At 36.7% G+C, this 27638-nt stretch overlaps 1 protein-coding gene across 1 annotated transcript in view; it reads left to right on the top strand.

Annotated features, from left to right (window-relative positions):
- Nucleotides 1-1263: 1263 nt before the first annotated feature.
- Nucleotides 1264-27638, top strand: part of RFX6 (regulatory factor X6) — a 56604-nt gene continuing 30229 nt past the window's right edge. Inside the window, exons 1-5 of the mRNA XM_067702279.1 lie at nucleotides 1264-1462; nucleotides 4312-4435; nucleotides 6116-6177; nucleotides 18065-18142; nucleotides 19489-19516. Coding sequence (XP_067558380.1) covers nucleotides 1308-1462; nucleotides 4312-4435; nucleotides 6116-6177; nucleotides 18065-18142; nucleotides 19489-19516 — 447 coding nt within the window. The 5' untranslated portion in view covers nucleotides 1264-1307. The remainder of the gene's footprint in view (nucleotides 1463-4311; nucleotides 4436-6115; nucleotides 6178-18064; nucleotides 18143-19488; nucleotides 19517-27638) is intronic.

Raw genomic sequence — 27638 nt, 5'->3', positions numbered from 1 at the left:
TTTCTTGCCAGTTTGGATTGGAAATGAAATACGGCGATTTCTTTCATTTTTCATTTCAACAAACGTCCATTGCACTACTACTAGGTATAAGAGGTGAAGATCGTCAGGGACGCTTTTAAATTACAAAACGTGTAGGGAGTGAATGCATCTTTTCCTCCAAGCTCAGGGCCAGATCCTGGAGGACAGAGAGGCCCGGCATTCTGCGCCCCGGGAGCAGGGCCCTCTGGACACTTGTGGGATGCGATGGCGTCTGTCCCAAGTCACTGAGAAGGGCCCTCACCACCCCCTAGGATTACTCCAGGAATAAATCAACCGAGGACATGTTGTGCAAAGACTGAGCGGTGCTCTGGGGTCCTCCTCTCCTGGCCTGGGCCTGCAGAGTCAAGGCTGTCCGCGGAAGCAGCCTTGGTTCTTTCTGGGAGCTTTGGGTGTGGAAAGAGTGCTCGGTCCCAGGGCCAGATGAGAGAAAAGGAGGAAAGAGGGGAAAGGAGATGTGGGAAATGGGACTCCATTGCTCAGGCTCGACGAGCGCAGGTGAGGAAGTGAGTTCCAAGCTGAGCATCTGCCAGGATGGCAGACAGGTGGAGAGAGTCAGTCCCGCCTCGGCCCACCCAGTTCCCAGGGCTGTCCGAGCCGTACCTGTGCGCGGCCTTCCTTCTCCGCGACGCCCGGGGGATCCCGAGCCGCAGCCTCCGTCCCCGCCCCAGCGGCCCCGGGTCCCCAGCCCCGCCCCGCCCCGCCCCGCCCCGCCTCGGCCTCGGGGCTCCGCTGGGAGCCGGTCGAGCGGCGGGTGCCCGAGTCTCCGTGGCCAGGAGGATGGCCAAGGTCCCGGAGCTGGAAGACGCCTTCCTGCAGGTGCAGGCTTCTCCCCAGGTTTCCCCCGAAGTCCAGGAGGAGTGTTGTGTGCAGCTCCTGAGCAAGGGTTTGCTCGTTTTCCCCGAAGAAAGGGTGTACCTGGCGGCTGAAGCGCAGCCCGGGGGTGCGCTGGGCAGCGGGGAGAAAGGGGACGACCCGGAGCTGCCGGTGGGAGTTAAAGCCGGTGAGTGCTCTGCCCCCTCCCGGGACGTGATTGGGACGCGGATGTAATTTTTACAGGGCATCCGATAATAAAAAGAAACATACCGCAAACGCGCGTATATTTCCCCTAGGAAAATGATTGTTAAATAGAAATTAAGTCGAAAGGATTTTGCATAGCTCTCTTCTGAACCCCATAGGCCACCCTGTTTGACGCCAAGATACATTTAGAGGCTAATTAATTGATTGTATATTCTGATTTTCTTTATCATCTTTTCAACTTGCAATCAGAAATGCATTTAAGCAATGGTAACTTTTCCTCTGAAGAAGAGGTTGCGGACAATCAAGACAGCAAAACCAAAGCAACCGATCCACACCTCTCTCAGAAGAAAACCATCACGCAGATTATGAAGGATAAAAAGAAGCAGACTCAGCTCACCCTGCAGTGGTAAGACTCGCCCAAGGATACCCTTAAGCACCTGTTGAATTTTTAAAGTCAGTATATTCAGATTCTTTGCTTTTCTCAATTTGCTTCTCCCTCAGACTTTCTTGGAGAAGTTTAAAAGACCGATTAGAAATTCATCCAAAAATTGTTTTCACTGAATATTTGGTATAGAGACATACTCTGGTACTGGTGAAAAATGATCTGCAATACAAATAAAAACCATCACTCTGTTCATTATTGACTAAAACTATAATTTCTTCTAATGTAAGCAATAATGAATTTTTTATTACTTATTTGCTTAACATGCAATCAATTCAGTCCTTATATATTTGTTATTTTTATGTTTATAAAACATGATTCTTAAAAACAACTTAAAAGGAGGAAGGATCTTAACGGTGCCTTTATCCGTAGAGGGCAAATTCAAAATTGTGTATTGGCCATAAGATGAAATGTGTTTGAACTAGAAGACATAGAAAAATCAGTTAAGATGACGCTATTAACTTAAATAAATGTTCAACTACCTTTCACATATGATTTATTACAGTGAAATATCACTAATTGGATTTTGTGGAAAATCTTTAAAAACCAAGAGTTTATCAGTAGGCTCTCTACATATACAGTACATTTTATAATATTCTAAAAGGAAGAGGAAATTTAAAGTAAAAACATAATATTATACTTCTCTATGTAGTGTGAAGAAATAGAACTATAAATTTCCTTCCAAATTCCAAATAAGACGCAAATAAGTAAAAATGTCTACTTGCTGATGTTACATGATCTGTTTATATGTAAAGTGTGATCTAAATCTTAGAAAAATACAGTAGAAAAAACAGTATCTTAAAAAAAGTAGCACATCTTATTTAAACACTGAATTACAATTTGCATGTAGTAAATTTTTGTAATTATATCCTTAACTTTCAAATATTTGAAATATAAACTAAATATCTTTCTAAAATTATGGTTTAACTATTGAAGTTGATATCACGTTTACTGGTTAAGAATCTACTAGAGCAGTAAATAGTTGAGCTAATTATCTGAAATATTTAGGACACACTATTTTTTTTAGGATAATTGGAGCTAAAAGGTTTTGACTTCAGATATATTATGAAGGTCTTTTGAATGATCACTTGCATTATTCAGTTCAACTTGAATGAATGGAAACAAACTTAGGTTTTTATTTTATAAATGTAAATGCATTACAATTAAAGAAAAAAGTTATACCCAAAGTTAACATTATACTTATGTATAGGATTTTTCAGTATTTTGAAGACAAAAATAATGCCTACACCATCAAAATAGCCAGGTGAAAAAGTGGGCATTATATACGTGTCATTAAAATATAGTTTTAAATAGTTGAATATTTCTCAGTAATTTTCATATTTTTTGAAACTATAAAATGTTGTCATTTTGTTTGAATTCTCCATACTCTCTCTTAAAAAAGTGTTACATAATTTAAAAAAAAATAGCCTAGGTGAGTTATTTACCTTCTGATAATTTTTTCCTTAAGGTTATAGATTATAGCGGGGATATTAAACTGTAGAATTGAAAAATTAAAGTGAAAAATCTGCCTAACTTCAATTTTCACCATCAACTAGGTGTTTGGTTTTATGTATGCAAATTTTATTGGGTTTTGATTCATTTTTTTCCTTTGTCATAGAACAATGGATGTCTGATATTTTACCTGCTTAGGAAACACGTCCTGTAGCTTTTATCTCATGCACCTTGGGAACGTGTTAAATCAGAGATCTAAAGAGTTTAGAAGAGTTTCACTCAATTTTAGTCTGAATGCATATTCTATATTGCATTGCTCTTGTATAGTAGTAATTATGATTTTACTCTACATAAAAAGAGTATAAGTAAATTTTAGCCAATATCATCTACTGAAAGGTTAGAAAAATTGAGAGTAGAATCTACAACTTCTGATGTTCTGATTGCTGTTCAGATATTTATAACACTTAAATATATTTTATTACATTTATATAAATTGTGTGCAATTGCAGGCATCCAAATTAAATGGAATTACTTCTAAATTTTCAAAGTTTATATAATTATGTTTATAATATGGAGCTGAATTGATATGTCATGTTTGGAGGCATCTATAGAGAATAACAGTATGTTTCAAGTGTACAGGATCTTTTAGATAATTGTAAGTACTGATTACAGTAAAAAGTGTAGAGATAGAAATAGATCGGTACCATTTCGAACTTAAGTGAAGTTAATTTACTCTTATGTATTTTGCAAATAAATGTATCACCATGCTTCCCTAACTATTCAGTGTTTGGAACTAGTTTGTGAAAGAAAGTAAGAGATTATAGACATTTGCCAACCTGAAGCCTGGCAGCCCTTTAGTGTTGAGAATGTTATTTTTAAAAACCATCACCTTCAATTTCACTATTCATATTTGATTAGCACAGAGCAAAGTGTGATGAACAGGGAAGACTTACACAGAAGTAAGAGAATGTTTAGTGTTGAGAATGTTATTTTTAAAAACCATCACCTTCAATTTCACTATTCATATTTGATTAGCACAGAGCAAAGCGTGTTGAACAGGGAAGACTTACACAGAAGTACGACCTATTCATTGGGATGTGGACCACACAGGAGTGGTTTTGTCTTAGCCATGGTATTTTAACTGCACTAGCAGGTGTTCATTGGGGTTCTTGCTCTTCTAACTTTAATCCTTATGATCATATTTTTAATATTATCCAGAATAAAAGAAGTCTACTCATGTCTGCTCAAGAACTCATTTGTATAGAGTCTGTATTCAAAAGGAGCATTAAATCAACGTGAGAGGGGAAAGGAAAGAAGAAATAAAGAAAAGGTTTGACCTAATTCTTTGCCCTTTTTCTTAGGCTTGAAGAGAATTACATTGTATGTGAAGGAGTTTGCTTACCACGGTGCATCCTTTATGCACACTATTTAGATTTCTGCCGGAAAGAGAAACTGGAGCCAGCCTGTGCAGCCACCTTTGGAAAGGTAAATAACACATATTGGCTATACTACCTTACAACTGAAGTCATGTCAGGCAGACAGTATGGAAACAAACTTATCTGTTCAAATTTTCTTATAGAATATTAAGAATCTGTTTTGTAAATGAAATCTCTTGGCTGTTTTTGGAACTATTGTATGTTTAACCTAGATGTTACCTACTATTTGTTTTACCTTGAATTACTATATGCTTTGAATATTAGAACCCTGGCTATTAGAAGATTTAATGTGATCTTAAAGGAAGCTGTATTTGAGCAATAATATTTCCTTTCAAAGATGGATACATTGAAGAGTATGGTATGGCCTGTATTGAGAAGCAGAATTAAGTGGAGGTGACAAGTATCTTGTTAATGTAATTGGTGACTGTGTTTATTCTATTTCATAAATAGTTCTCCTAATTCTCCATTTGTTCTAAGTATATTTACACTCCAAACTGCAAGATGTCGTGATGGGATTGGTTAAATTTCTCTCATTTAAAAACATTCCTTTTTACCCAACCTGTGTGGTTAGGATGGGAACCTATATAGCTGACATTACTCTACTTACATATGTTGATCTCATTTTAAGAATCAGGAAACAATATCAATCTCTTGGGAGAGCCTTGTTCTTTGAGATTCTTGTCTTGCTCTATTATCTAAGAACCAAGGATATCCCAGAAAAATTGTAAGAAGTTTAGATCTCAAATATTGCATCTCTTATAAACTGAAATCCAAATTCTAACCTGTAGAGGGACTCGTTGTCTAGAAAATAATGATTACTATGGTCTGGCTTCCCAGGTTTTTTTTTAAGTAAAATAATTTATTAATTTATTTTGAAAACCTATCGTTTACAGGAGACAGTGTGATAAGGGCATGGTAATCCAGTGATTTAGGTGCTAGCCTAGACTCTAATTTGTTGCGAGACCTGAAAAGCACTAAACTTCCTCAAAACTCAGTTCACTCATTCTGTAAAATGAGGAGGCTGCATTTTAGCTTTAATATTTTATTAGTGCCCCTTATGGCAGTCATTCTTAACTGTTTGGGGAGCCATAAAACACCTTGAGAATCTGATAAAAACTACAGAGCCAGTCCCCAAGAAATTAACACATATTAATACACAGAGTTTGCCATGGAGCTTTTAGAAGATCATGTATGGATCTCCTAAGATTCAGGTTAAAAGCCCTGTTTTATGTAGAAGAGATTTTTGTTCTTTAATCAAATGCTAACTTTTAGGCAATTTAGAGAAAGGAACGTAGAAAAGAAAAAGTTTCAAACACGGCTTTGAAGATCTGGCAAGGCAAAGAAAATTTCCATGTCCTTTCAGGGTTGGAGGTAGACACTTAATTGTGGGTAAATCTCTGCAAAGTATTACTATAAAGAAACCCAAATCTTCCCACAAAGCACATACATGAAGTCATAATTGCTTTGGCAGTAACATCAAGCCAGAGCAGATATTGGTATGATCTGCTTTGGACATTGAGAAAAGGGCAGTAGAACAATGTCATCAAAAAAGCACCTCCCTCCCTTTGCTGAGGTGTCATTATGTATCAATATGTGTATGATATTATTTTTTCCAGACTAAATATTTACTCAAAGTTCAACATTTGCTTTCCAGAATTAATTGAATATGAGAGGCTTGCAACAGAAACACACACTTTCTAAAAACTAAAGCAATTGACTTTCTTTTTAGACAATTCGTCAAAAATTTCCCCTCTTGACGACTCGGCGACTTGGAACAAGAGGCCATTCAAAGTAAGGCACATGGATGAGCACATTTCAGATCCGTACATGTGATGCATTGTATATGAGGACTAATGCAATGTGAAACAAGTATTGTCTTTATCAGTGAATAGAGCTAGGTATTCTCTTCTTAATAAAGCAGACTTTTAGCAATTCTAAGACCTAAAAAGAAAAATAAGTGGATTTTAAAATAATGTTTAAAAAGCAAAACTTACACAGAAAAATCATAATATATTATTTTTTCTGATGAAATAATCTAAATGAATCATTTTTATAATCTTAAAGCCACGACTGAAGGTACCAGTGTCATGAAAGGGAAATACATATGGCTACATAAGTGACCAAGTGGAATCCACAACACTTCCAAAGAGCAAGGCCAAAGCCAGGGGTTGAACATGGTCCAGGTTCTTCCTCTGGTTTTCTTTCCCAGATAATAATTTCTTTATATTCCCCTCTTTTCCCTTCAAGACAAATGCCATGCCCATATGACTTAATGGAAATGTAAATATAAAATAAGCAGTCATGAATTCTCTCTCTTGATAACTTTAGCTTTACTTATCTCTTGTGGCGACCCCTGTAGAAACCCCAGTTACAGGTTCATGTTCACCCATTATTTCTTCTGTCCACTGTGTTTTTAGTTGTTCCTTTCTTTCTGTCTACAAACATATCCAGATCTCTTCTGTGTTGATAAAATAAAATCGTCTCAAACCTGCTATACTCTTTGTTATTGCTCTGTTATTTTTCTTCTCTCTGCTATTTCTTGAGAGTAGCTATCTGCTCACTTGCCTTAGCACTGATCACATGCCTCTGTCCTGTCCATTTCTTTACCTGGGCAAAAACTCAATGGCTTATTTTTACTGTTACTGATCTTCCTAGGCACCTGTCTAGCATTTGAACCTGTTGATAATGTCTTCTTAAAACAAATAAATGCATAAAACTTCCCCTACAACTTCTCTGTTGCAACACTACAAAGTCCTCTTCCCTCTTCTGCAACTTATTTTCTAGTTTGTCCAGTGCCTCCTTCGGCTCTAACATCCAGTTCAGCATTGTCCAAAGAAATATAACGTGACCACATATTTAAATCAAAAATTTCTAGTAGCCATATTAAAAAAGTAAGATGGAACAGATGAAACTGATTTTACTAAGTTTTATTTAATCCAACATATCCAAAACATGATCGTTTAACCATATAATAAAAATTAAAATTATTAATGAGATATTTTACATTCTTTCTTTCCTACCAAGTGTTTGAGATCCCGTGTGTATTTTATACCTACAGCACATCACAATTCAGACTAGTCACATTTCAGATGCTTAATACCCACATGTAACTTGTGGTTATCCTATTGGCTAGCTCAGTCTTTTGGCTCGGTCACTTGCCAAAAGAATAGATCCTAATTTATTATGAATTCTCTTGAATCTCTCTCTCCATTCTCACTTTCAAAAACTGGCCTTGACTCTGTCTTTTTGGTCTGTTCAATACCATTCTTCCAAACTGACCTTCTGAAGTTCAATCATTTCTCTGTCATGCTCAGACATTTTCGCCTGCTCATGACAAACTTTTCTCACCTTGACATTCAAGGTCCATTATGATTTAGTCCCAAACCATTTTCTTACCTTATTATCTACTTCTCACTTTTCAGCATGCAGCCTATGCCCTCACCAATTTATTGCCCAGTCCCCTTTGCTTCCCTCTCAACCACCACTGTTTTGTTCATGCTGTCTTCCTCCATGAAAAATGCCCTTTCCCCTAGAGGTGTGTTGAAATCCTATCCATTTAAAAGAATGTCTCCTGAACTTCCTCTTCTTCTGAATCTTTTCTTAGCCTCTTGATGTTTTGTAGGCTTTTCCTTGCACCCTCATAGCAGTTTTTGATACCTACCCTAATGCGAAATTAACTTATCTCCTCCCCTTAAAAGGTGGTATTTTGAGGACAGAGACTGTCTCGCCCATTTTCATACTATTTCTGTGGTCTGCTACATAATAGATTATCAATTTATATCTATTTAATTGATTCCTATTAATGTGAATAGTATTGTGGCCTGAGAAATGAAATGCCAGATTGAAAAAGACAAAATTGGCTCATTCCTTCTAACCAAGTCAGCTTTTTTTCAAAGTCGAATCAGTTTAACTGCCTAATTTCTACTGAATTGATTCCTACTGACTTGTGTAGGTAGAGAAAAGATTAGATAGTGTTTGAGATAGTTAGATGGTGGAAAAAGAGGCAAAGCAATGCAGAGAAATCCTCTTCACAGGATCTACAAGAGAACAGGCAGGCAGGCTGCAGAGAAAGTCAATTAATCCTAGAAGGAGGCTTTAGGATTAGGGATGAATCATTAACCTTGTCCATTGTGACACAATGAGGCTCCAGTGTGTAGGTTTATGTTGTAACAATATGTAGTGACTTCAGGCAATTTGTTTGATATCTGAGAACAGATGCCCAAGAGCATAGCATTAACAATTTGAATTTTTTCCTACTTACCTGATGTGCCATTTGCTTTTTATAACTTGCATATTATATTTTTGGTATTTTCGTATCATGGGGAAATTTTTTTTCTATATGTAAACTAAGTATTTTGAAAGATATGGCAAGATGTAGAGTTTGTGTATTTTGTCATTGTTAATATTCTGATGTAATTACACTTAGCGAGATACTTTTCCTGACTTTATTTCCAAGAAATACCCTTAGATTTTTTTATCTTGGAAGATAATATATCAAAAGGCAGAGTTGCCTGGTGGTTAGGAGTATGAGGCTTAAAATTGGACAAATCTGAGCTTTAATCTCATATTCCCATATACAACTAGATGAGCTGTTCAGCTTTTCATCAATAAGTTGGATATGCCATTATCTACAGGTTTGGTGTGAGAATTAAATGGAAAAGTACAGGAATGAATGGAGACATGAATATGCTTTCAACCTCACTATCCTTAATAGTAATGAAATTATTAATAATAATATAAAATTAATAATATGATATTCACAATACATCCAAAAATCAGCAATGCAATTAAAAGTTATTATTTACTGAGCAGCACACACACACACATGCACACACACACACACACACACACACACACACACACACGCATGCACACAGACACACACACTCTCTAATCCTCACAATGACAATACAAGATTGGAATTACTGTGTTTTACAAAGGAGGAAACTGCAGTTCAAAGATCACTGACTTGCTCAAGGCCACACAGATACTATAAAATAACAATGTTGGCATTTAGATCAAGGTTTATCTGGCTCTAAAATTTGTGCTTTGTCACCTGATAAAGCTTCTTCTTTCCCATATCAGTCATATCAACAAAATATTGTTTAATTGAACTTTTGAGTTTTTGAGGTATAAATTTTATTTATTTTTTCTTTTTTTTTAACATCTTTATTAGAGTGCAATTGCTTTACAATGGCTTGTCAGTTTCTGCTTTATAACAAAGTGAATCAGTTATACATATACATATGTTCCCATATCTCTTCCCTCTTGCTTCTCCCTCCCTTCCACCCTCCCTATCCCACCCCTCTAGGTGGTCACAAAGCACCGAGCTGATCTCCCTGTGCTATGCGGCTGCTTCCCACTAGCTAAGTATTTTACATTTGGTAGTGTATATATGTCCATGCCACTCTCTCACTTTGTCACAGCTTATGCTTCCCCCTCCCCATATCCTCAAGTCCATTCTCTAGGTCTGCATCTTTATTCCCGTCTTGCCCCTAGGTTCTTCTGACCATTTTCTTTTTCTTTTCTTTTTTTTTAGATTCCATATATATGTGTTAGCATACGGTATTTGTTTTTCTCTTTCTGACTTCACTCTGTATGACAGACTCTAGGTCCATCCACATCACTACAAATAACTCCATTTCGTTCCATTAATCTGCAAAACATACAAGCAACTCATGCAGCTCAATATCAAAAAAACAAACAACCCAATCCAAAAATGGGCAGAAGACCTAAATAGACATTTCTCCAAAGAAGATATACAGGTTGCCAGCAAACACATGAAAGAATGCTCAACATCACTAATCATTAGAGAAATGCAAATCAAAACTACAATGAGATATCATCTCACACCAGTCAGAATGGCCACCAGGGCTTCCCTGGTGGCGCAGTGGTTGAGAGTCCGCCTGCCGATGCAGGGGACACGGGTTCGTGCCCCGGTCCGGGAAGATCCCACATGCCGCGGAGTGGCTGGGCCCGTGAGCCATGGCCACTGGGCCTGCGTGTCCGGAGCCTGTGCTCCGCAACGGGAGAGGCCACAACAGTGAGAGGCCCGCGTACCACAAAAAAAAAAAAAAAAAAATCTACAAACAATAAATGCTGGAGAGAGTGTGGAGAAAAGGGAACCCTCTTGCACTGTTGGTGGGAATGTAAATTGATACAGCCACTATGGAGAACAGTATGGAGGTTCCTTATTTATTTTTTCTGATCTAACAGTTTTAAATGTTAATTAATATATTAGATTCTTCTTCAGAGAACTAACAACATTTCTCAAGCATCAATCATAAGGCATTTTAAATTATTTTATATTTGTTTAGAGATATTTATGTTTTCTATAAAAGCAAATTTGTAGCACAAACACAATTTTGCTTTCTGCTTTTAATTTTTGTCCAAAATGTTCTCTGTGTTGGTATATTATCTTCACAATCATCATTTCTATTGGGTGTTTAATATTTAAAAATTTACATTTGAAAAACATTTTTATGTATATGGAAATATGAACAATTGATGATATAGAAATATAAATGAAGAAGTAAGCATATTTTGCAGAAACAGGAATTTATAATTTCTCCCAATTTTCCTAGCAATTTTGTAAAACTTTGTATTGTCATAGTGCCCAAAACATACTATCACTAAATATCTATTGAATTATTTCTAATACATGAATAAATTTGGTATTAATTAATTTATAAATAAATAATAAGCTCTGCGCTCCATCCCTTCATTTTCTCTTACCTTCCCCTCCCTGCCAAGAAAACCAACAATCCCAATGGCAGATTCTGCATGTTCTGAAAACCAAGATAAAAACTGACTTTGCTTTTGTGTTTTTCTTTTCTTCTCTTTGATTTACCACCAATGCTAATAATTTTTTTTTCTTCCTGTGCAAAATTTTTTAAATAAATTTATTTATTTATTTTTTAATTTTTGGCTGTGTTGGGTCTTCGTTGCTCTGCGCGGGCTTTCTCTAGTTGCATCACGGGGGCCATTGCAGTGCTTGGGCTTCTCATTGCTGTGGCTTTTCTTTGTTGCGGAGCAAGGGCTCTAGGCGCGTGGGCTTCAGTAGTCGTGGCACCCAGGCTCAGTAGTTGTGGCTCACAGGCTGTAGAGCACAGGCTCTGTAGTTGTGGCACACGGGCTTAGTTGCTCTGCGGCACATGGGATCTTTCCGGATCAGGGCTCGAACCCGTGTCCCCTGCGTTGGCAGGCAGATTCTTAACCACTGTGCCACCAGGGAAGTCCCAAAATTTTTAAATTTAGATTTTGAATAAATGAAAATGAATCAAAATTCTATAGGTACAAAGAGTATCTAATGAAAAGTAATTCTTGCCTATTTTATGTTATGAATGTATTATAGCAAGGATCATCAATCCATTCATATTTATATTGATGACAAAGCATGGTGCCAAAGAGTTTTTGAGGTGCAAACAATAGTAAGATAGGGTACATGCTGTCAAAACAATTTCATTATCAATATTCATTTATTCAGTAAACATTTTTCGTCTGTCCTGGTGCTGACTAGGTCCTAAAGATACAATGATTAGCAAAAGAGGCCACGTCCCACCCTTGCTCAAAATGGCTCAGCAGGGTAAGGGAGAACACAGTTGAGCCCACCAATTAGATTTCATGAGATTTCATGCACACAGTAAACTGTTTGATTTGAAGTTACATTTTAATTTCTTGTAGACTTTGATCAGTCAAATCTTGGTTTTCAGACATGACGGATAAAAGCTATTATCTTATTTATTAGTAGTGATTTAGTGGGTTAATAAAACTGATATGGCAGCTGCTCTTATCATAGTAAGTTATTGCAACTCCCTGAACAACTTAATCCCATCATTTCCTTATCAGTTATCATTTGTATAATGTAAACTAACATCAGGGCTACTAGCTCAGTGGGAACATATGTTTCAGGAATTCTATATAATGACAAAATGGAAAAGAAGAAATATAGGTGCAGGTATAAATTGATCAGCAAATGAAGAAAAGTATTAGACACAAGGTAAATACTTTAGTACTAAAAAGAGGAGCAATAATTTCATTTGTCCTGTTAAAATATAACACTTTAAAATGTGGGCATAAAAATTAATTAATTATTCTTCTTTATTCCTAAAATGTAAATGATATCTGTCACTTGATACAAGGCTAAGGACAGTTGATGCTAATGAATGAAGACAATTTTGTTAGATAATCACAAAGACTACTTGTATTATGCAAACATTTTCTTAGAGAAATTAGCTAATCATATCTAGGATTTTTAAGCAGTTATCATATATCTTTTAAAATAAAAATCATATAGGGAGAAAGAACTGTGAAATGTTTGGGAATCTTTATTCAGAGTAACCTACAGGATAGACATTAGCTATTGGTATATAAATTTTAAAAACTAGTTAGCCCACAGTGAGGCAAACCTCACTTTTTATTCAACATTTACCTGTATATATTCTTGTTATGCTAGAATATTTCTGGCAAATATTTCCTAGCAAGATTTATTTTAGGGTAATATATTAACAACAAAGTAGTGATATAATATGTTGCAAGTGAGATGAAAAATCCATGTATACTTTGTATGAAATTACTCTCCCCAGTTTTACGAGGTTTATCTTCAGCTGTTAGGAAGACAGAGAGCTGCTCATTTATTATCTCTTCTCAAAGACACTAAATCATCACTCAGACAGACGATAACATGTTCCTAGTTACACTAGAAGGAAGATTAAAGGGGAAGATTATTTTATTGGCTCCAGAAGAAACTGGATATGAAATGTGCTAAAGCATTACAATGGTCATTGCAAAATATTGAGATTTGTATTTCCAGCAATTTCTAGTCTTTCCATCTAAATACGCTGATTGCATGTCCTTTATATACATTGTTTAGGGATACAACTTTTGTTCAACGCCAATATTTTACCAGTACCTGGAAAGGCACAGTCCTAGGAAGCAGTTATTGAAAACAACTGGCTTTAAGAGAATTTGTGTTTTATCAGTTTCCAGATTTCTAGCAGAACACATTGACTGGTCCAATAAATAAGGATTTTTCTTTACAGTAATTTCTAAGGGGGAACACAATGAAGGGGAAGATGAAATTCCCTTCCTCCAAATCTTATAGGTTAGTAGGGGAGGTAAGCCGTGTATACATATACCATTGGTACGAGATGCAAAGCTCCATGGGATAACTGACCAAGAGAGGAGTTCAAAGGACAGAGAAATTAATTTTGCCTAAGAGACCAGGCAAAGCTTCATGTGTTGAAGCTGTGCCTTGAGGCACAGATAAGAAATGGGGACGTGCAGGAAGAAGGGCATTCCCAACAGAGCTCAACAAAGTAAAGGCACACAGTGAGGAAAGCATGCGTTATTTATGGAGGGCAAGTAACTGATAGAAATAGATAAGTTTACACAGTACTAGTGGTAGAGTTAAAGGAATTAGTAGATTTCCTTACATCACATTAGACAAGAGTCTTTTTAATCTCTACCAGATTTTAAATTGTGCTATGTTTAAGTATATGATACTATATGCATGCCCTTTATTAAAAATTCCTGCTTATAAAATTTTCTTTATGACACATTGTTATTTTTAACTTTTTTCATATTATAAATTTATTTATTCAACAAATGTTTATTGAGCTCCTACTATAGGGAGCTTATATTCTAGAGGGAGTCTGTTTATATATGGAATTTCAAATATGAAACATTCAGATCAATGGTATAGTTCTTAATGATTCAAGTTAGTTATCAATTCTTAAAGATTCATGCTAAAGTTGAAGAGAGGGTGTATATGCTGAGTGCAAGCATATTCAAGCTATATTTCATTTAAGAACTTCTAAGTATAAATAAAACTGAGATACAAAATTATATATACATATATATTTTGCATCTTGAGTATAGTCTATTGAAACAAAGAGTGCTCTGTGGAGCTTTGGGTTTGAATTTTGTCTTCAAACCCATAACTTTTCACATATTTTTTCCAAACAAATCACATAAACTTTTTTGAACTTTGCTTTGAAATGGAGATATTACTTCACTTGCAGGCTGCTGTGGAAATTTGAGATGAAGTATACGTAAAATTTTTTACATGTAATAGTTGCTCAATTAATGGTAACTATTTCTATTAGTACCTACTATCACCTGCTTCAATTTTAACACATATTAATTTTGTATTGCAGTTCTTTCTTTGCATGCTTTTTTCCCCCACAAGACTATCAACTCCTCCAGGGCAGACACCCTCATCTGTCTCTTTCTACGTGCTCAGCACGTAGCACACAATAAGCATTAAATACATGTTTGAAGGAAAGAGTTCACTTTTTCACTCGTTCCCTGTGGGCCAGCGTAATTATAAGATTGTATTGATATAACATGCTCAGCTACATCAACACGTCTAAATTATGAGGCATTGCTAATGAGAAAAGGACATGCTGCTTCTCATTTGTACAGTGGAATGTAGCTGACCAAGTTACCTTCCTTGGGTGTCAGTGTGTATCTGGTTGATGGTGTCATTTACATTTGACCTACAAATAAAACACATTACTTAAAAGATTTTTTTTTTTAGATGTAAAATCTTGACTGTAAATGTAAGTGGAGGTATTAAGTACTTCTATTTTTAAAGATATTCTGCCCTAATGATTAGAAAGGAGGAAGCAAAATAATACAGTTGTTTTATAAAAATCAGGAACAAATGAATTGTGTAATAAAAATATCCTTTCCTTAAAAATCCTAAGTAAGAAAAGAATTACAAATCCATGTTACTCAGCATTTACTGGGTCCTAAAGGATGTTGCCATTTTTACAAAAAGTGTTCATCAAGTGATTTTTTTAAAATGGAAGTAAAATTCGCCTCAGGGCTACTCAATGTGGTCACTGTCCTGTGACTCGCAGGCAGTCTGGCTCAGGAAACCATGGACTAGGGTGGAATTCAGAAGCATATATGTTCCTGGCTTGGTCATCCGTGTCGGTTTTTAATCATTGTATTGACAGCTCTCACAGTGGTCAGGATTAGTGTGCCATCTAATATTTGTTGAACTCACGGTTATCCTTTTGATTTGTCTTGTGATTTTTGTCTACCACCCGTGAAGGCAATGTAGTTTCTTCTCAATCTGCATGGCAAACCACTTTACCATGGTATAATATTATTTACATGTTGAGACAAGGATTATAGATGAGAAACAAGAAGATCAAAGTTATAGTAAAAGAAGATTTATCAACTTTTAAAGCAATGCTTAACATGTATTGCTTTAGCAAGTGGCTAGAATGAAGTTATTTGAACTGTAGCATCCACAGAACAAACAGCAAGCTTTGCAAATGACCATGAAATTGCAATATATTTCCATTGTAATAGATGCTCTTGTTCTCAAGCATCTCTTGCTTCATTTCTTCTAATGCAAAGACATTTTCTTTGGTATATTAGTTCTAAAATCTAATAAAGAAAAATAGTTATACTTATTTCAGACTCATGTTCACTCACTAATCCTAATAGGCTTGGCTGAATATCATCTAAATCTGTTCATTTGTTATGGTTTTAGGTATTTACCTTATCAATTTCTATTAATATAGCTGCCTTTTGTAATGTCCTTTGCTTAAGTTTCATATTTCCTTCATTTCTCCCTTTGTTCCAATATACTGTAGAGGTTCTTTACCCTTATCTACCAGAGGAGTATTTTCTTACTGTAAAAATGGAGTTTCTTCTGTTCAGGTTAACAGACTGCTATTGTCCTTCTACCCAAACTGAGGATTTGAAAACTTGTTCCCAGTCTGCCACACTCATAAAATACCTTCACTACCGTGATCACCCTCCATTACTGTTTCTCAAACATAACAGCCCTTTCTGAAACATTTCTTATTATAATATGTACAAATTTTTCATATTTAAAAACTCTTTCTTCTCCATCTCAAATGGCCCAGGGTCATTAGAGGCAACTCCTCTGCCCTTAGAACCTAATGGGAGAGAAGCCATCTCTGGGACTCATACTTATAGAGGACTCTGTTCCTCCCCTCCTCCAGCTGATCTCCTTCCCAGGAGACAAGGAGTCCATTGCCTGAGTGAATGTGTCCCCCAAGACTGCATCCCCCTTCAAGCTCGCATTTCAGGTCCGTGGGGCCCAAGAATTCCAAACAGTCTCAGGCCTGCCTCCTGGGCCGAAGTGGGCCTCTTCCCTCATCCATCCTCAGGAAACATAGACCAGATGGGTGCCTCCCCCAGGGGGCAGCTGTCTGGGGTGTGTGTGAGAGTGGATCTTGGACATGGAGGCTGGAGTGTTCTCAAGAGGCCCCTCACAGTGCACAAAGCAGCAGAGGCTGGGGAGATAAGGGAGCTGGGAGCAGCTCTCCTCCCACCACCATGTTTCCTCATGGAACTCCAGGAGTCTAGGCATTCTAAGCTCAGAATTACCTACTAGATCATTATGGAGGTACATTGTCAAGATACGAGGAGAGGGACATTTTATTTCACAATATGTTCGCTTGATTTACATATTTTAAGTGATTAGGCGTAAGGTATGTGGGCCTCCATTTGTACTCTCGTCCTGAGCCTTGAAAACATTTAGGGGTAGAGTTGCTCTGACAAGTCCCTTCTTTATTACTGAGGTCAGCAAAGGTGCCTTGAAGCGTAGATCCTTCATTGTCCTGTCCACTTTAAACTCAGATGGTGATGCTAAGAAATGAAGTTTTAGATATGGTTACACTGAAGTCTACTGGAAACCCCCTTATTCTTTTATTTCATTCCTTCCCTGATCTTAGATGAATGCAGATTGAAATGGTAAATAACCAAATAGGTAATGGTGCTGCATGGTGCGCAGAGAGGGGAAAGAAGCGTAAAGGCAGAAATTAGCAGGCTTTGGTCACCCTCACTAGATACCCAGTCTTTGACTAGTGGTTGTGTCACATGTGTAGCCTTTGTACTTGGGCGTGGAGTAAGTCTGGGGTCTGCAGTTTTGGAGAATGAGGTACAACTTGAGAGATGCTACATTTGCCTGTGGCTCAGGATCCATAGATACATTTATAACAAATTATTCATAACACTGTTACAGTCCATGTTTCATATTTCCATTGATTCATCACAGAGATGTTTTTTTTCCCCATTGTTGCACAAAAGTTTGAAGTGAAAATGACAGTGACTTGGGCTTCTCATACCTCATGAGGAAAATAACTTTCAAAGGGTCAGATGCTTCATACATATTCCTATGCATGACATCAACGTCTTTCCCACACATAATGTTATACTCTTTTCTCCATTCAATAGATGTACTACAAAGAAAACCCACCATTTACTTATTCAGTTGACCACATTCAAATTGAACCAAGCAGTCTGCAGATAGATACGCTTGATATACTTAGAGCCAATGTCTACATTTACAAATTTAAGTGCCTGCAGTTAAATGCCTGCAATTATAATTTTGTTTGTTTGTTTGTTTTTGAAACCTAATGTTTTAGAGGTTTGAGGGGGGTTAGCAGTAGGCAATTCTCCTGTCTTTTCAAGCTTAGAGCCAGAAATATGACCATAAGTAGAATTAGTTACCATTAAAGAAGGATTAAACACATTAAGATATTTCTTAATCAGGAAAAAATCAGGAAAGGAAGATGCAGACCAAGAGGTTGCAGTTCTTACTTGTGGTTTACTTCAATTCTACTTTAGTCTCTTTTTTCCCCTTCAAAAAACTACATTAACGTAGAGCTGGTTCCTGTTCTTGCTCTAGGTATCATTATTATGGGATTGGCATAAAAGAGAGCAGTGCATATTACCACTCCGTTTATTCTGGAAAAGGCCTGACAAGGTAGAGTTCGACTATCTTCAAGATAAGTTCTGTATGTCTTTAAATATGTATAATATTTATTGAATAAAATGACTTACTAATTTTGCTTATTGAGATATTTTCCTTTAAGCATCAAACCTTAATTTTAACTTTGTATGGACATTTACAATGACTGGGCAATTAATATACTTTGCAATCATTAATAAGAAATTAATGGTGAACCAGGGATCCCAGAGAGATGTAAAAGAGAAATCAGGGAAGCAGAATTGCTTTCAAATTAGTATTTACTTATAAGGCTGAATCTGTTTTCAAGCTAGATTCAACAAAATAAAGGCAGAAAATTTAATTTTTTTTCCTAAGAGATAACCTGTTTTAAGGATCTATGTGCTTGGCCAGTATCATACAAAGATGAAAAGTTTATTATAATCATCTCTAATCACATATATTTTGATATACCAGCTTACCTTAGTAAGATAAAGCTACTGACCTAAGCTACTGAGTCTCTGTGAAAGAAAAAACACAAATGAATATAAAGAACCTATAGCTTGGGCTTCCCTGGTGGCGCAGTGGTTGAGAGTCCGACTGCCTATGCAGGGGACACGGGTTCGTGCCCTGGTCCGGGAAGATCCTACACGCCGCGGAGCGGCTGGGCCCGTGAGCCATGGCCACTGAGCCTGCGCGTCCGGAGCCTGTGCTCCGCAATGGGAGAGGCCACAACAGTGAGAGGCCCGTGTACCGCAAAAAAAAAAAAAAAAAAAAAAAAAAGAACATATTGCTCTAATCTGTCATCAACTATCAGGCAGAGGTTATTGACAAGTAAGGGGACATCTAATGAAACTAGTGATAATATGCAATTATTATTTTTTAAAATACTGGAGCTCCAAATGATTAAATCTGCACCTGAGATTGCTTTATGGCACGATTCCCCAAGAACTGCTCTCAAAAGAATGAATTAGTTTTAAAAGTAAGGTATCTTGTGGAAAAAAAAAATAACTTTAGTCACTCGAGTCATACAAAGATGAACTCAGATATTACAAACAATATAACGTCAGCTTACTAACCACTACTCACTGTGAAGTGAAAATACAGGCCAGAGTGCACAAATATTTAATATCAAGTGTGCTTTGATTGCCTCAGATCTTACCTGACTTCCCTAAATATCCTTTATTTAACTTTCCTGTAATAGACTTATTTTTTTAGTAAGTTGAGAAAGATGCTTGGGTCCCTTTGAAAATCAAACAAATTTCTCCAGATTTATTTCACTGATCGTGATATAAAGTTACTACTTTTGTAGGTCCTCTGCATTTCCTTGATAGATATAACTGTATATGTATTTTTAACTAATGAAAAATGTTCTGATTTTTAAGGTTTTCTGGAAGCAAGCTGAAGAATGAGGTAAGAACTAGTTTCATTTCTATTTTACATCTGTTATGTATTACAAGTTTAACAATAGGAGTTATTCATCCTTATTGGCAAATATAGAAATAAATGTTATTTATTGAGTCCCTTGAATGGCTGAGGACTTTAGACAGAGCTAAGTTAGATTTGGGGCAACTAATGATTCTTTACATGGACCTACTGAACCACCTGCAATTACCCTAGGAGGGGTAATTTTTCAATTACCCTTACCTAATATCAGATACTGAAAAGATTATTTAAAAAATGACCACTATTGATCCAAGAAATTGTTATTTAAATATAAACAGAAAGCTTACAGCTGAGGATATGGAAAGAATTAATATTTGGCATATACCTATCTAGACAAAACGTTTGATAGTTATCAAGAAACCCAAATGTTCTGCTTGATTGTTTCACTGTGTGTGTGTGTGTGTGTGTGTGTGTGTGTGTGTGTGTGTGTGTATTAGTCAGTTTACTGATCTCTTCTGCACTGGGGCTGGAGATGGGGATGGCCGGGGTGGGAGCTAAGGAGAAAGGGTCCACCACGTGCACAGCACACACTTTCTGCCTAGACTACCCTCCTCCTTCTTACTCCCAGCCAAAGAACAGATCAGCAAACTGACTTTATCTAAATGAGTTAAACTACCATTAGGGCCTGCATGGCTAATTAGGCACATGATAAGGCCTTCATTATCCTCAAGTTCACTAATCATTAGAGGAGGTGCCACAGAACTGAGGGCACATGATAATGTGTTGTGTGGTAAATTTGGACCTGACGTAAATTGTAACTCCATTAGTTTGGTGAAATGATGCAGGCATATTAAGAAATAATATAAAGCCCCCAACCCTCTGAAATGACCAATTTCTTTCCACCAGTGCTTTTAATACAGTTAATGGCTAATTACATAATAAAATCCTCCAGATTGCTCTTTTTATCAATGAAATAATAGCTCTTTATTAGATAAACGGTTGTGAAAGTGCAAAAATATTGACTTAGAAATACACTTCAGTTGACTGAAGTTTATGTCAATAGGGAATTTAAGTCATTTTCTCTCAGGTGTTCTTTCTGCCACTTTGAAGAGACTGGTGGTACCAGCGGTCCATTAGCTGGTACAGCATGCAGATGGCAAGCCTCCCTTTATCGAATAAAAGAAAAATCTCTCTCAAGTCTACTGCTTCCTCCTTAGAAGAGCACAATCAAAACTCAGGTGTAGGTTTTGTTAATAAAGTAAAACTAAAATATTTTGGTTAGGCTATAAAACCCATTTTTCTAAAGCTACCGGAAGCAAAAATAGAGTATCATTATTGTGATGATTATATAAATGAGCACAGTTAAGGGCTTTCTAAAGGCTCAAAAATACTCTAAATACTTTTTTAAAATTATGATAAAATTTGTTTAACAAAGTTGAAATTTTAAAAAACTATTTTGTACTTAGAGTGACCAGCCATCAGTTTGCTCAGGGTGTGAGACTGTCAGTGCAAACCTTCATATCCTTCAGGTCATTTGAACATTAAGAACGGTGAGGTAGGGAAAATGGGTGATAATATTGCCAATTTACAGCTAAGGAAACTGAGGCTGAGATATTTGTTTTCTTAAAAATTCACAATAAAGTTCTATTTTTTTAACCCATGGTTGAAATGTTAATCAATAAATATGTGGTGATACAGGTATGAGGGGGCAAAATAGTGAATGGTTAGATTTGATCCTTTACAGTGTAGCAGAAAAACCTATCTTGAGCACATAATCATAACTAATTATAAAGGGTGTCTTGAGAGTTAACCTGGTTTAAGTGGTTAAGGACACTTCCTGCAGGAAGTGACATTTAAAGAAAGAACTGAGAATAAGAAGGAGTTTGGAGGAGGAGTAGGGGCCGAGGGAAGAAGAGTCCAGACAGATGGAACCGCATAGATTAGGGTTTCTCAGCCTTGGTACCACTGACATTTTAGGCCAGATAATTCTGTGTAGTGGGAGATGTACTGTGCATTGTAGGATATTTAGCAACATCACAGTGTCTCTGGTTTCTATCCACTAGAATCCAATAGCCTTCCCTCACCCTCATTGTGAAAACCAAAAATGTCTCTGACGTTGCTAGATATCAAACACTGGCATACGGGCAGGCAAACAAGAGGAGCATCATGTTATAGATGTGTGGGTAGTCTGGATAAGAAAATACCTGAATGAGGTTATAGCCCTAGGGATGGAGAGAAGTGACTGCTTTTAGCTAGGAAACACTGGAAGAGAAGCAGGTAGAAAGAATAGAAAGATAAGGGGTTCAGTTTGGAACTTACCATATTTGATGTGCTTGTAAAACATCCAGTGTAGACTTGAAGTGAGCAGGTGGATATATGCGACTGGACAAGAGGATTTAGGGATTTGGTTTGATGGTGATTGAAGTCAGGGTAATGAATAAAAATGTCTAGGAAAAAATAAATAAATAAGAAGAGAAGACATTACGAGAAAAGTGTTGTGAAAAGTGGGAAAGAAAAATAGGGTCAGCAAGATAACTGAAGAGAATCCAGAGAGGTAAGAGGAAGGAGAATACAGTGGCACAGAAGCCAAGAGAAAAGAGTGCTTCCAACAGGAGGGAATGGTTGCTACTATCAAATGGTGCTAAAAGGTCATCAAGATAAGAACTGGAAAAGATCTATTAAATTAGTTAAGTGGAGATAATTAATGACTGCAGCAAGAACATTATCAGGGGAGAGCCGGGGTTTGGTTTGTGAAACGAATGGGCAGTGGCATTGAACATAGAAAATTTAGTCAAGTCAAGGGTGATAGTTGGAGGAGAGCTTGACATTTAGTTTTTGTTTTTATAAATTTATTTATTTTGGGCTGCTTTGGGTCTTTGTTGCTGTGTGCGGGCTTTCTCTAATTGCGGCGAGCGGGGTTTACTCTTCGTTGCGGTGCGCGGGCTTCTCATTGCGGTGGCTTCTCTTGTTGCGGCACGCAGGCTTCAGTAGTTGCAGCATGCAGGCTCAGTAGTTGTGGCTCGTGGGCTCTAGAGAGCAGGCTCAGTAGTTGTGGCTCACGGGCTTGGTTGCCCCGCAGCATGCGGGATCTTCCCGTACCCGGGCTCGAACCCCTGTCTCCTGCATTGGCAGGCGGATTCTTAACCACTGCGCCACCAGGGAAGCCTGACATTTAGTTTTGAAGGAAGATTAGACTATGATTCTAATGTTGGTAAAACAGATTCAGTAAAGAGTAGAGACCAAAGATATGAAAGAGAGGGGAAAGTTGAGAGTACAGGGTTACTGAAGGCGTGGGCAGGGAAGAGCTTCCGAGTGGAGAAGGTGGCCCTGAAGAGAAGGAACACTTACTCCATTAAAACTGGAAAAAGAAATGGGTTAGTTCAGATGCAAGTGGATTTGTGGCAGGAAATTGAGATAGTTTGGTGGTTTGGGATTTCTCTCTGAGGTATCAGCAGTCAGTTAGGTCATTTTCTGTGAGTGAAATCTTGGTAAGGAGTAGTAGGAGTTTGAAGAACTTAAAAAAAAGTCCCAGCTCTTCTCAGTCAGGATTCCCAGAGAGAATGTAGCCCTAATGCCCCAAGGCATCCATTGTATGTAGGGAATGGGCTCTTGTATGCATCTGGAATGGTACTAGCTAAGTGCCATCCTTGGGAGAACTGAGAAAATGGTCACTCAAATCCTTTTCTAGGGCTTCCCTGGTGGCGCAGTGGTTGAGAGTCCGCCTGCCGGGGCAGGGGACGCGGGTTCGTGCTCCGGTCTGGGAGGATCCCGCAGGCCGCGGAGCAGCTGGGCCTGCGCGTCCGGAGCCTGTGCTCCGCGACGGGAGGGGCCACAGCAGTGAGAGGCCCGCGTACCGCGGGAAAAAAAAAAAAAAATCCTTTTCTACAGAACTTACTTTTCTCACAGATTCCCTATTGAGAGAGGTGGGAACAGTCTCTGTGGAAGACAAGAAAGGTAGAACATTATAAAATGTAAATGGCAGGAACCAGCAGAAATGAAAGATATTTGGGAGTAATCAAAACAGGAGAAGCATACTACCTATCTGAAAAAAAAATACAGGCATAAAAGAAAATTTTAAATGAAAGGACGTACCACATGTCTGGATAGGAATGCTAGATACTATAAATATGTCAATTCTTCCTTAAATTGATTTAGACATTTAATACTCTATTAAAATTTTGAGTGGGCAGGTTTTATTGGAAATTAATTTGATCTAGAAGGATATATAGGAAGTAATAGTTGAGAGAAGTATAAACAAGAAGAGTCAAAAGGGACTCGTCTGGCAGATATCAAAATATTATGACACTGTGATACTGACTCAAATGTAGGTAGAACAAATCTACAGCAGAAATTAGTTACCTGAAAAAGGGCCATAGTGTGTGTAATAATTTAGGGTGTGATCAAGGAGACATTACAACCAATGAAGGAAGAAATATTTTTCAGTGAATTGTCGTAAGTCCTTTATGAAGGAAGATAGAGTGCCAAATAAATAAATAAAATTCTTCAGGGCATAATGTTAGAAAAATATTTTTTGGAAAAATATTTCTATACCTCATACCTTTATCAAGTTCATATAAATTATTAAATACAAAAATAATAATTAGAAGGAAACATGTGTCTACCTCATTTCTGGGGGGCGGGGGCCTCAGAGAAAGACTTTCTACCATGAAAACAATTTAAGAAATTTCAAAGGAAAAAAATCAAAATGGAAATTGAAAACTCCTTTAAATCAAAGCATCATATACAAAATCTGAGGTCAGAAGAAAGACAGTAGGAAGATATTATTCCATTGTCACATGCAAATATGACAATGGGATAATATCTTTACTATTTGAAGAAATCCTATCAATTTAAAAAAATATGAAGACCTCAATAAATAGTAAAAAAAAAGAGATATGAATAGACAATACGCATAAGGAAGAAAAGGCCAATAAATGCATGAAAAATGAACTACCAAATAAATTAAAATTTTAAATAATAAAATTATCAAATATTAAGAAATTACTATGAAGCTGGTGAAAGTATGGTGAGATAAGTTCTTTCATACCCTGCTGGTGAAGACAGAACAAACTTTCTGGAAAATAACTGCAAGATCTGTGTTCAAGTCTTTTAAAGTGTTCATCCTCTTTCTCCCACTAATTTCACTTTTGTATGGGTCACATATAAAGAAATAATAGAAAATGCAGAAAAAATATTATGGACAAAATTGTTATTGACTACAGTGAAAAACTGTGTTCAATCTAAATGACTAATAATAAAAACGATTACATAAAAACTGATAGCTAGTGGGAAGCAGCCGCATAGCACAAGGAGATCAGCTCGGTGCTTTGTGACCACCTAGGGGGGTGGGATGGGGAGGGTCGGAGGGAGGGAGATGGAAGAGGGAAGAGATATGGGAATATATGTATATGTATAACTGATTCACTTTGTTATAAAGCAGAAACTAACACACCATTGTAAAGCAATTATACTCCAATAAAGATGTTAAACAAAAAACAAAAAACCCCACCAAAAGCTGGTATATCCATACAAGGAAATATGATTCAGCAATAAAAAGAAATAAAGTCTTTTTACAAAAAAAAAAGATTACATAATTTATAAGACTTTTATGGGACTGAATATTATATCATTTATTAAAGGGCTCTTTTAATGACATGGAGAAATGTTAATTAGGAAGAAAAACAGGATGCAAAAACAAATATATGTTTATATGGCTTCAAAAATATGTAAAATGTGTAAATAAAACTGGATGATAGAGGATTAATATCTATAAATACTATGCTGTGCAGTATGGTAGCCACTAGCCACACTTGGCTGTTAATTACGTAAAATAAAATACTGAGTTTCTCTGCACATTATTTACATTTCAAGTGCTGGCTAGTAAATACTGTATTTGAACAGTGCAGATAATAGAACATTTTAAAAAATAGAACATTTTCATCATTACAGAAATTTCTATCAGATGGCACCGTTTTAGAATATGTGATCAACTTAGTAATAAAAAGATAACCCAATAGAAATGTAGCAAAGTATATGAACAGGCAATTCACACAAGATGAAAAAGAATGATTGATAAATAGTGTTGGTGCTCGTGGTGCCCATTCTGACTGACCAGGTTCTATAACATATATTCAATAAATATTTTGAATACTATCCCTGCCAATAAACATATCTAATTTTTAATCAGGGAAATGCAAATTAGAACCTAAAAGTAATTATTTTACCATTACTGGAATAACAGCAATTAAAAAGTATCAAAATATGCGTTTTGAATATTGTTAAGAATGTGGAACAGAGGGACTCTCATGAATGGTAGGAGGGGCAATATCTAGAAAAGTTGAAAGTTCACGCACGTTATGACTGCATTCCTAGAGAAAACTTTACACCGTGCACAAGGAGGCATGTATGAGGATGTTCATTGCAGTACTGTTTATAATTTCAGAATACCAAAAAATAAAAGTCTATTATGATATAGTGGGAAAATAAATTTTTATATATTCAATACAGGAAAATACTATACTGCTTTGGAAATGAGTGAATTGTAGCTATAAGAATCAAATTAGGTTCATCTCAAATACCTAAAGTTGTATGAAAAAAGCTCATTGAATGTAGAAAGATACATACTGCATGGTACCAGTTTTAAAGCAATAGTATATGTTATTTAAGAATATTTACATATGAGGTAAATTTTTAAAGGTTTGAATAATAATGATATAAACCAAATCCTGAACATTAATTATTCCTTATGGGGAGGGAAGGGAATAAGATTAGGGAGGGCTACAGAGGCTGCTTTAATATTTCAAATGTCTAATATATTGGGGCTTCCCTGGTGGCACAGTGGTTGAGAGTCTGCCTGCCGATGCAGGGGACACGGATTCGTGCCCCGGTTTGGGAAGATCTCAAGTGCCGCGGAGCGGCTGGGCCCCTGGGCCATGGCCACTGAGCCTGCGCGTCCGGAGCCTGGCTCCGTGGCGGGAGAGGCCACAACAGTGAGAGGCCCGCATACCGCAAAAAAAAAAAAAAGTCTAATATATTAATTGGGATGGTAAGTGCATGAGTATTTACTACTTTTTACCTATACCTTTTTTAAAGTTTTAAATAGTTCATAATATAAAAGCAAACAAAATCAACAGCAACAAAAGCAAAACAAAACATGTGAAGGAAATTAAGAGTAATTATCAGTCAGTGGTATGAATTTTGATTGTTTTAAATTTTTTATTCATAAATGTAGTGGTTCAGATTTCAAAAATGTCTTAGATAAAGTCTCAGAATACTTTAATTCCCAGGAATAAAAAAACAAATGAAACCTAGTTTTAATACTTTGTCCTGGTCAAAGGAAGCCTTTCTTTTCCAAGTAGCTCTAGTATTGAAGTTGCCATTATTTCCTAGGGAATAAGTCCCTTGATTTCATACATTTCAACCAGGAAGTTTCCCTGATAGCTTGAGTTTCCTTCTCCTTAACATCAACCATTCATGGCCAGTTTAACAACTTTGTACCAAGATAAACAGCAAATCCTCCCTCCTTGGTATATGCTTTTCAAATATTTGTAGACTGTTATCATGCTCTCTTTTAGTCATCACTTAGCCAAACTGTGCAGCTTAAATCCTTTAATCTTTCCTCATAAATCAGACCCTCTTGTCTTCTAATCATATGTTTCTTTTCTGTAGGTTCCTTCTTGTTTTCTTTTGGAAATAAGATTCTTAATAGTTCAACCAAGAGTAGTGAAGTCATCAGTTGAGAGAAAAAAAAAAAACAAAACCCAGACCTCCATAGCTGGTCTAAGATCTGGCCCCTCTTTTAGTGTAATTAAAATAGAAAATCTACTAGTGGAATTAAAATGATCATATTCTAATTTTTCCCAGCTTATCAATCTCTCCTTTCTTTTTGTGTTACATGTTCTAGACAGAATATTATTATTTGATTTATACCATGTACGCATTTGTTAACATATCCAAATTTAATTTCTGAATTTTTTCTTTAGGCACTCTTGCCCCCTGTTGATATTCCACACGTGTTGCTAGCTTCTGTTGCACAAAACTGTAATTTATCAACATGAGAGTTTTAAATAAGAATTAAAGACATATACTCTGTTCCTTAAGTGTGTTTCCATAGCACTCTAACATTTTTATTGGGTAATGCATTATTTGT

The sequence above is a fragment of the Pseudorca crassidens genome, chromosome 13 (assembly GCF_039906515.1).
Source record: "Pseudorca crassidens isolate mPseCra1 chromosome 13, mPseCra1.hap1, whole genome shotgun sequence".
NCBI classification, from domain to species: Eukaryota; Metazoa; Chordata; class Mammalia; order Artiodactyla; family Delphinidae; genus Pseudorca; species Pseudorca crassidens.
The sequence above is the reverse complement of the archived record's forward strand: the minus strand, read 5'-3'. Positions and strand labels throughout refer to the sequence as shown.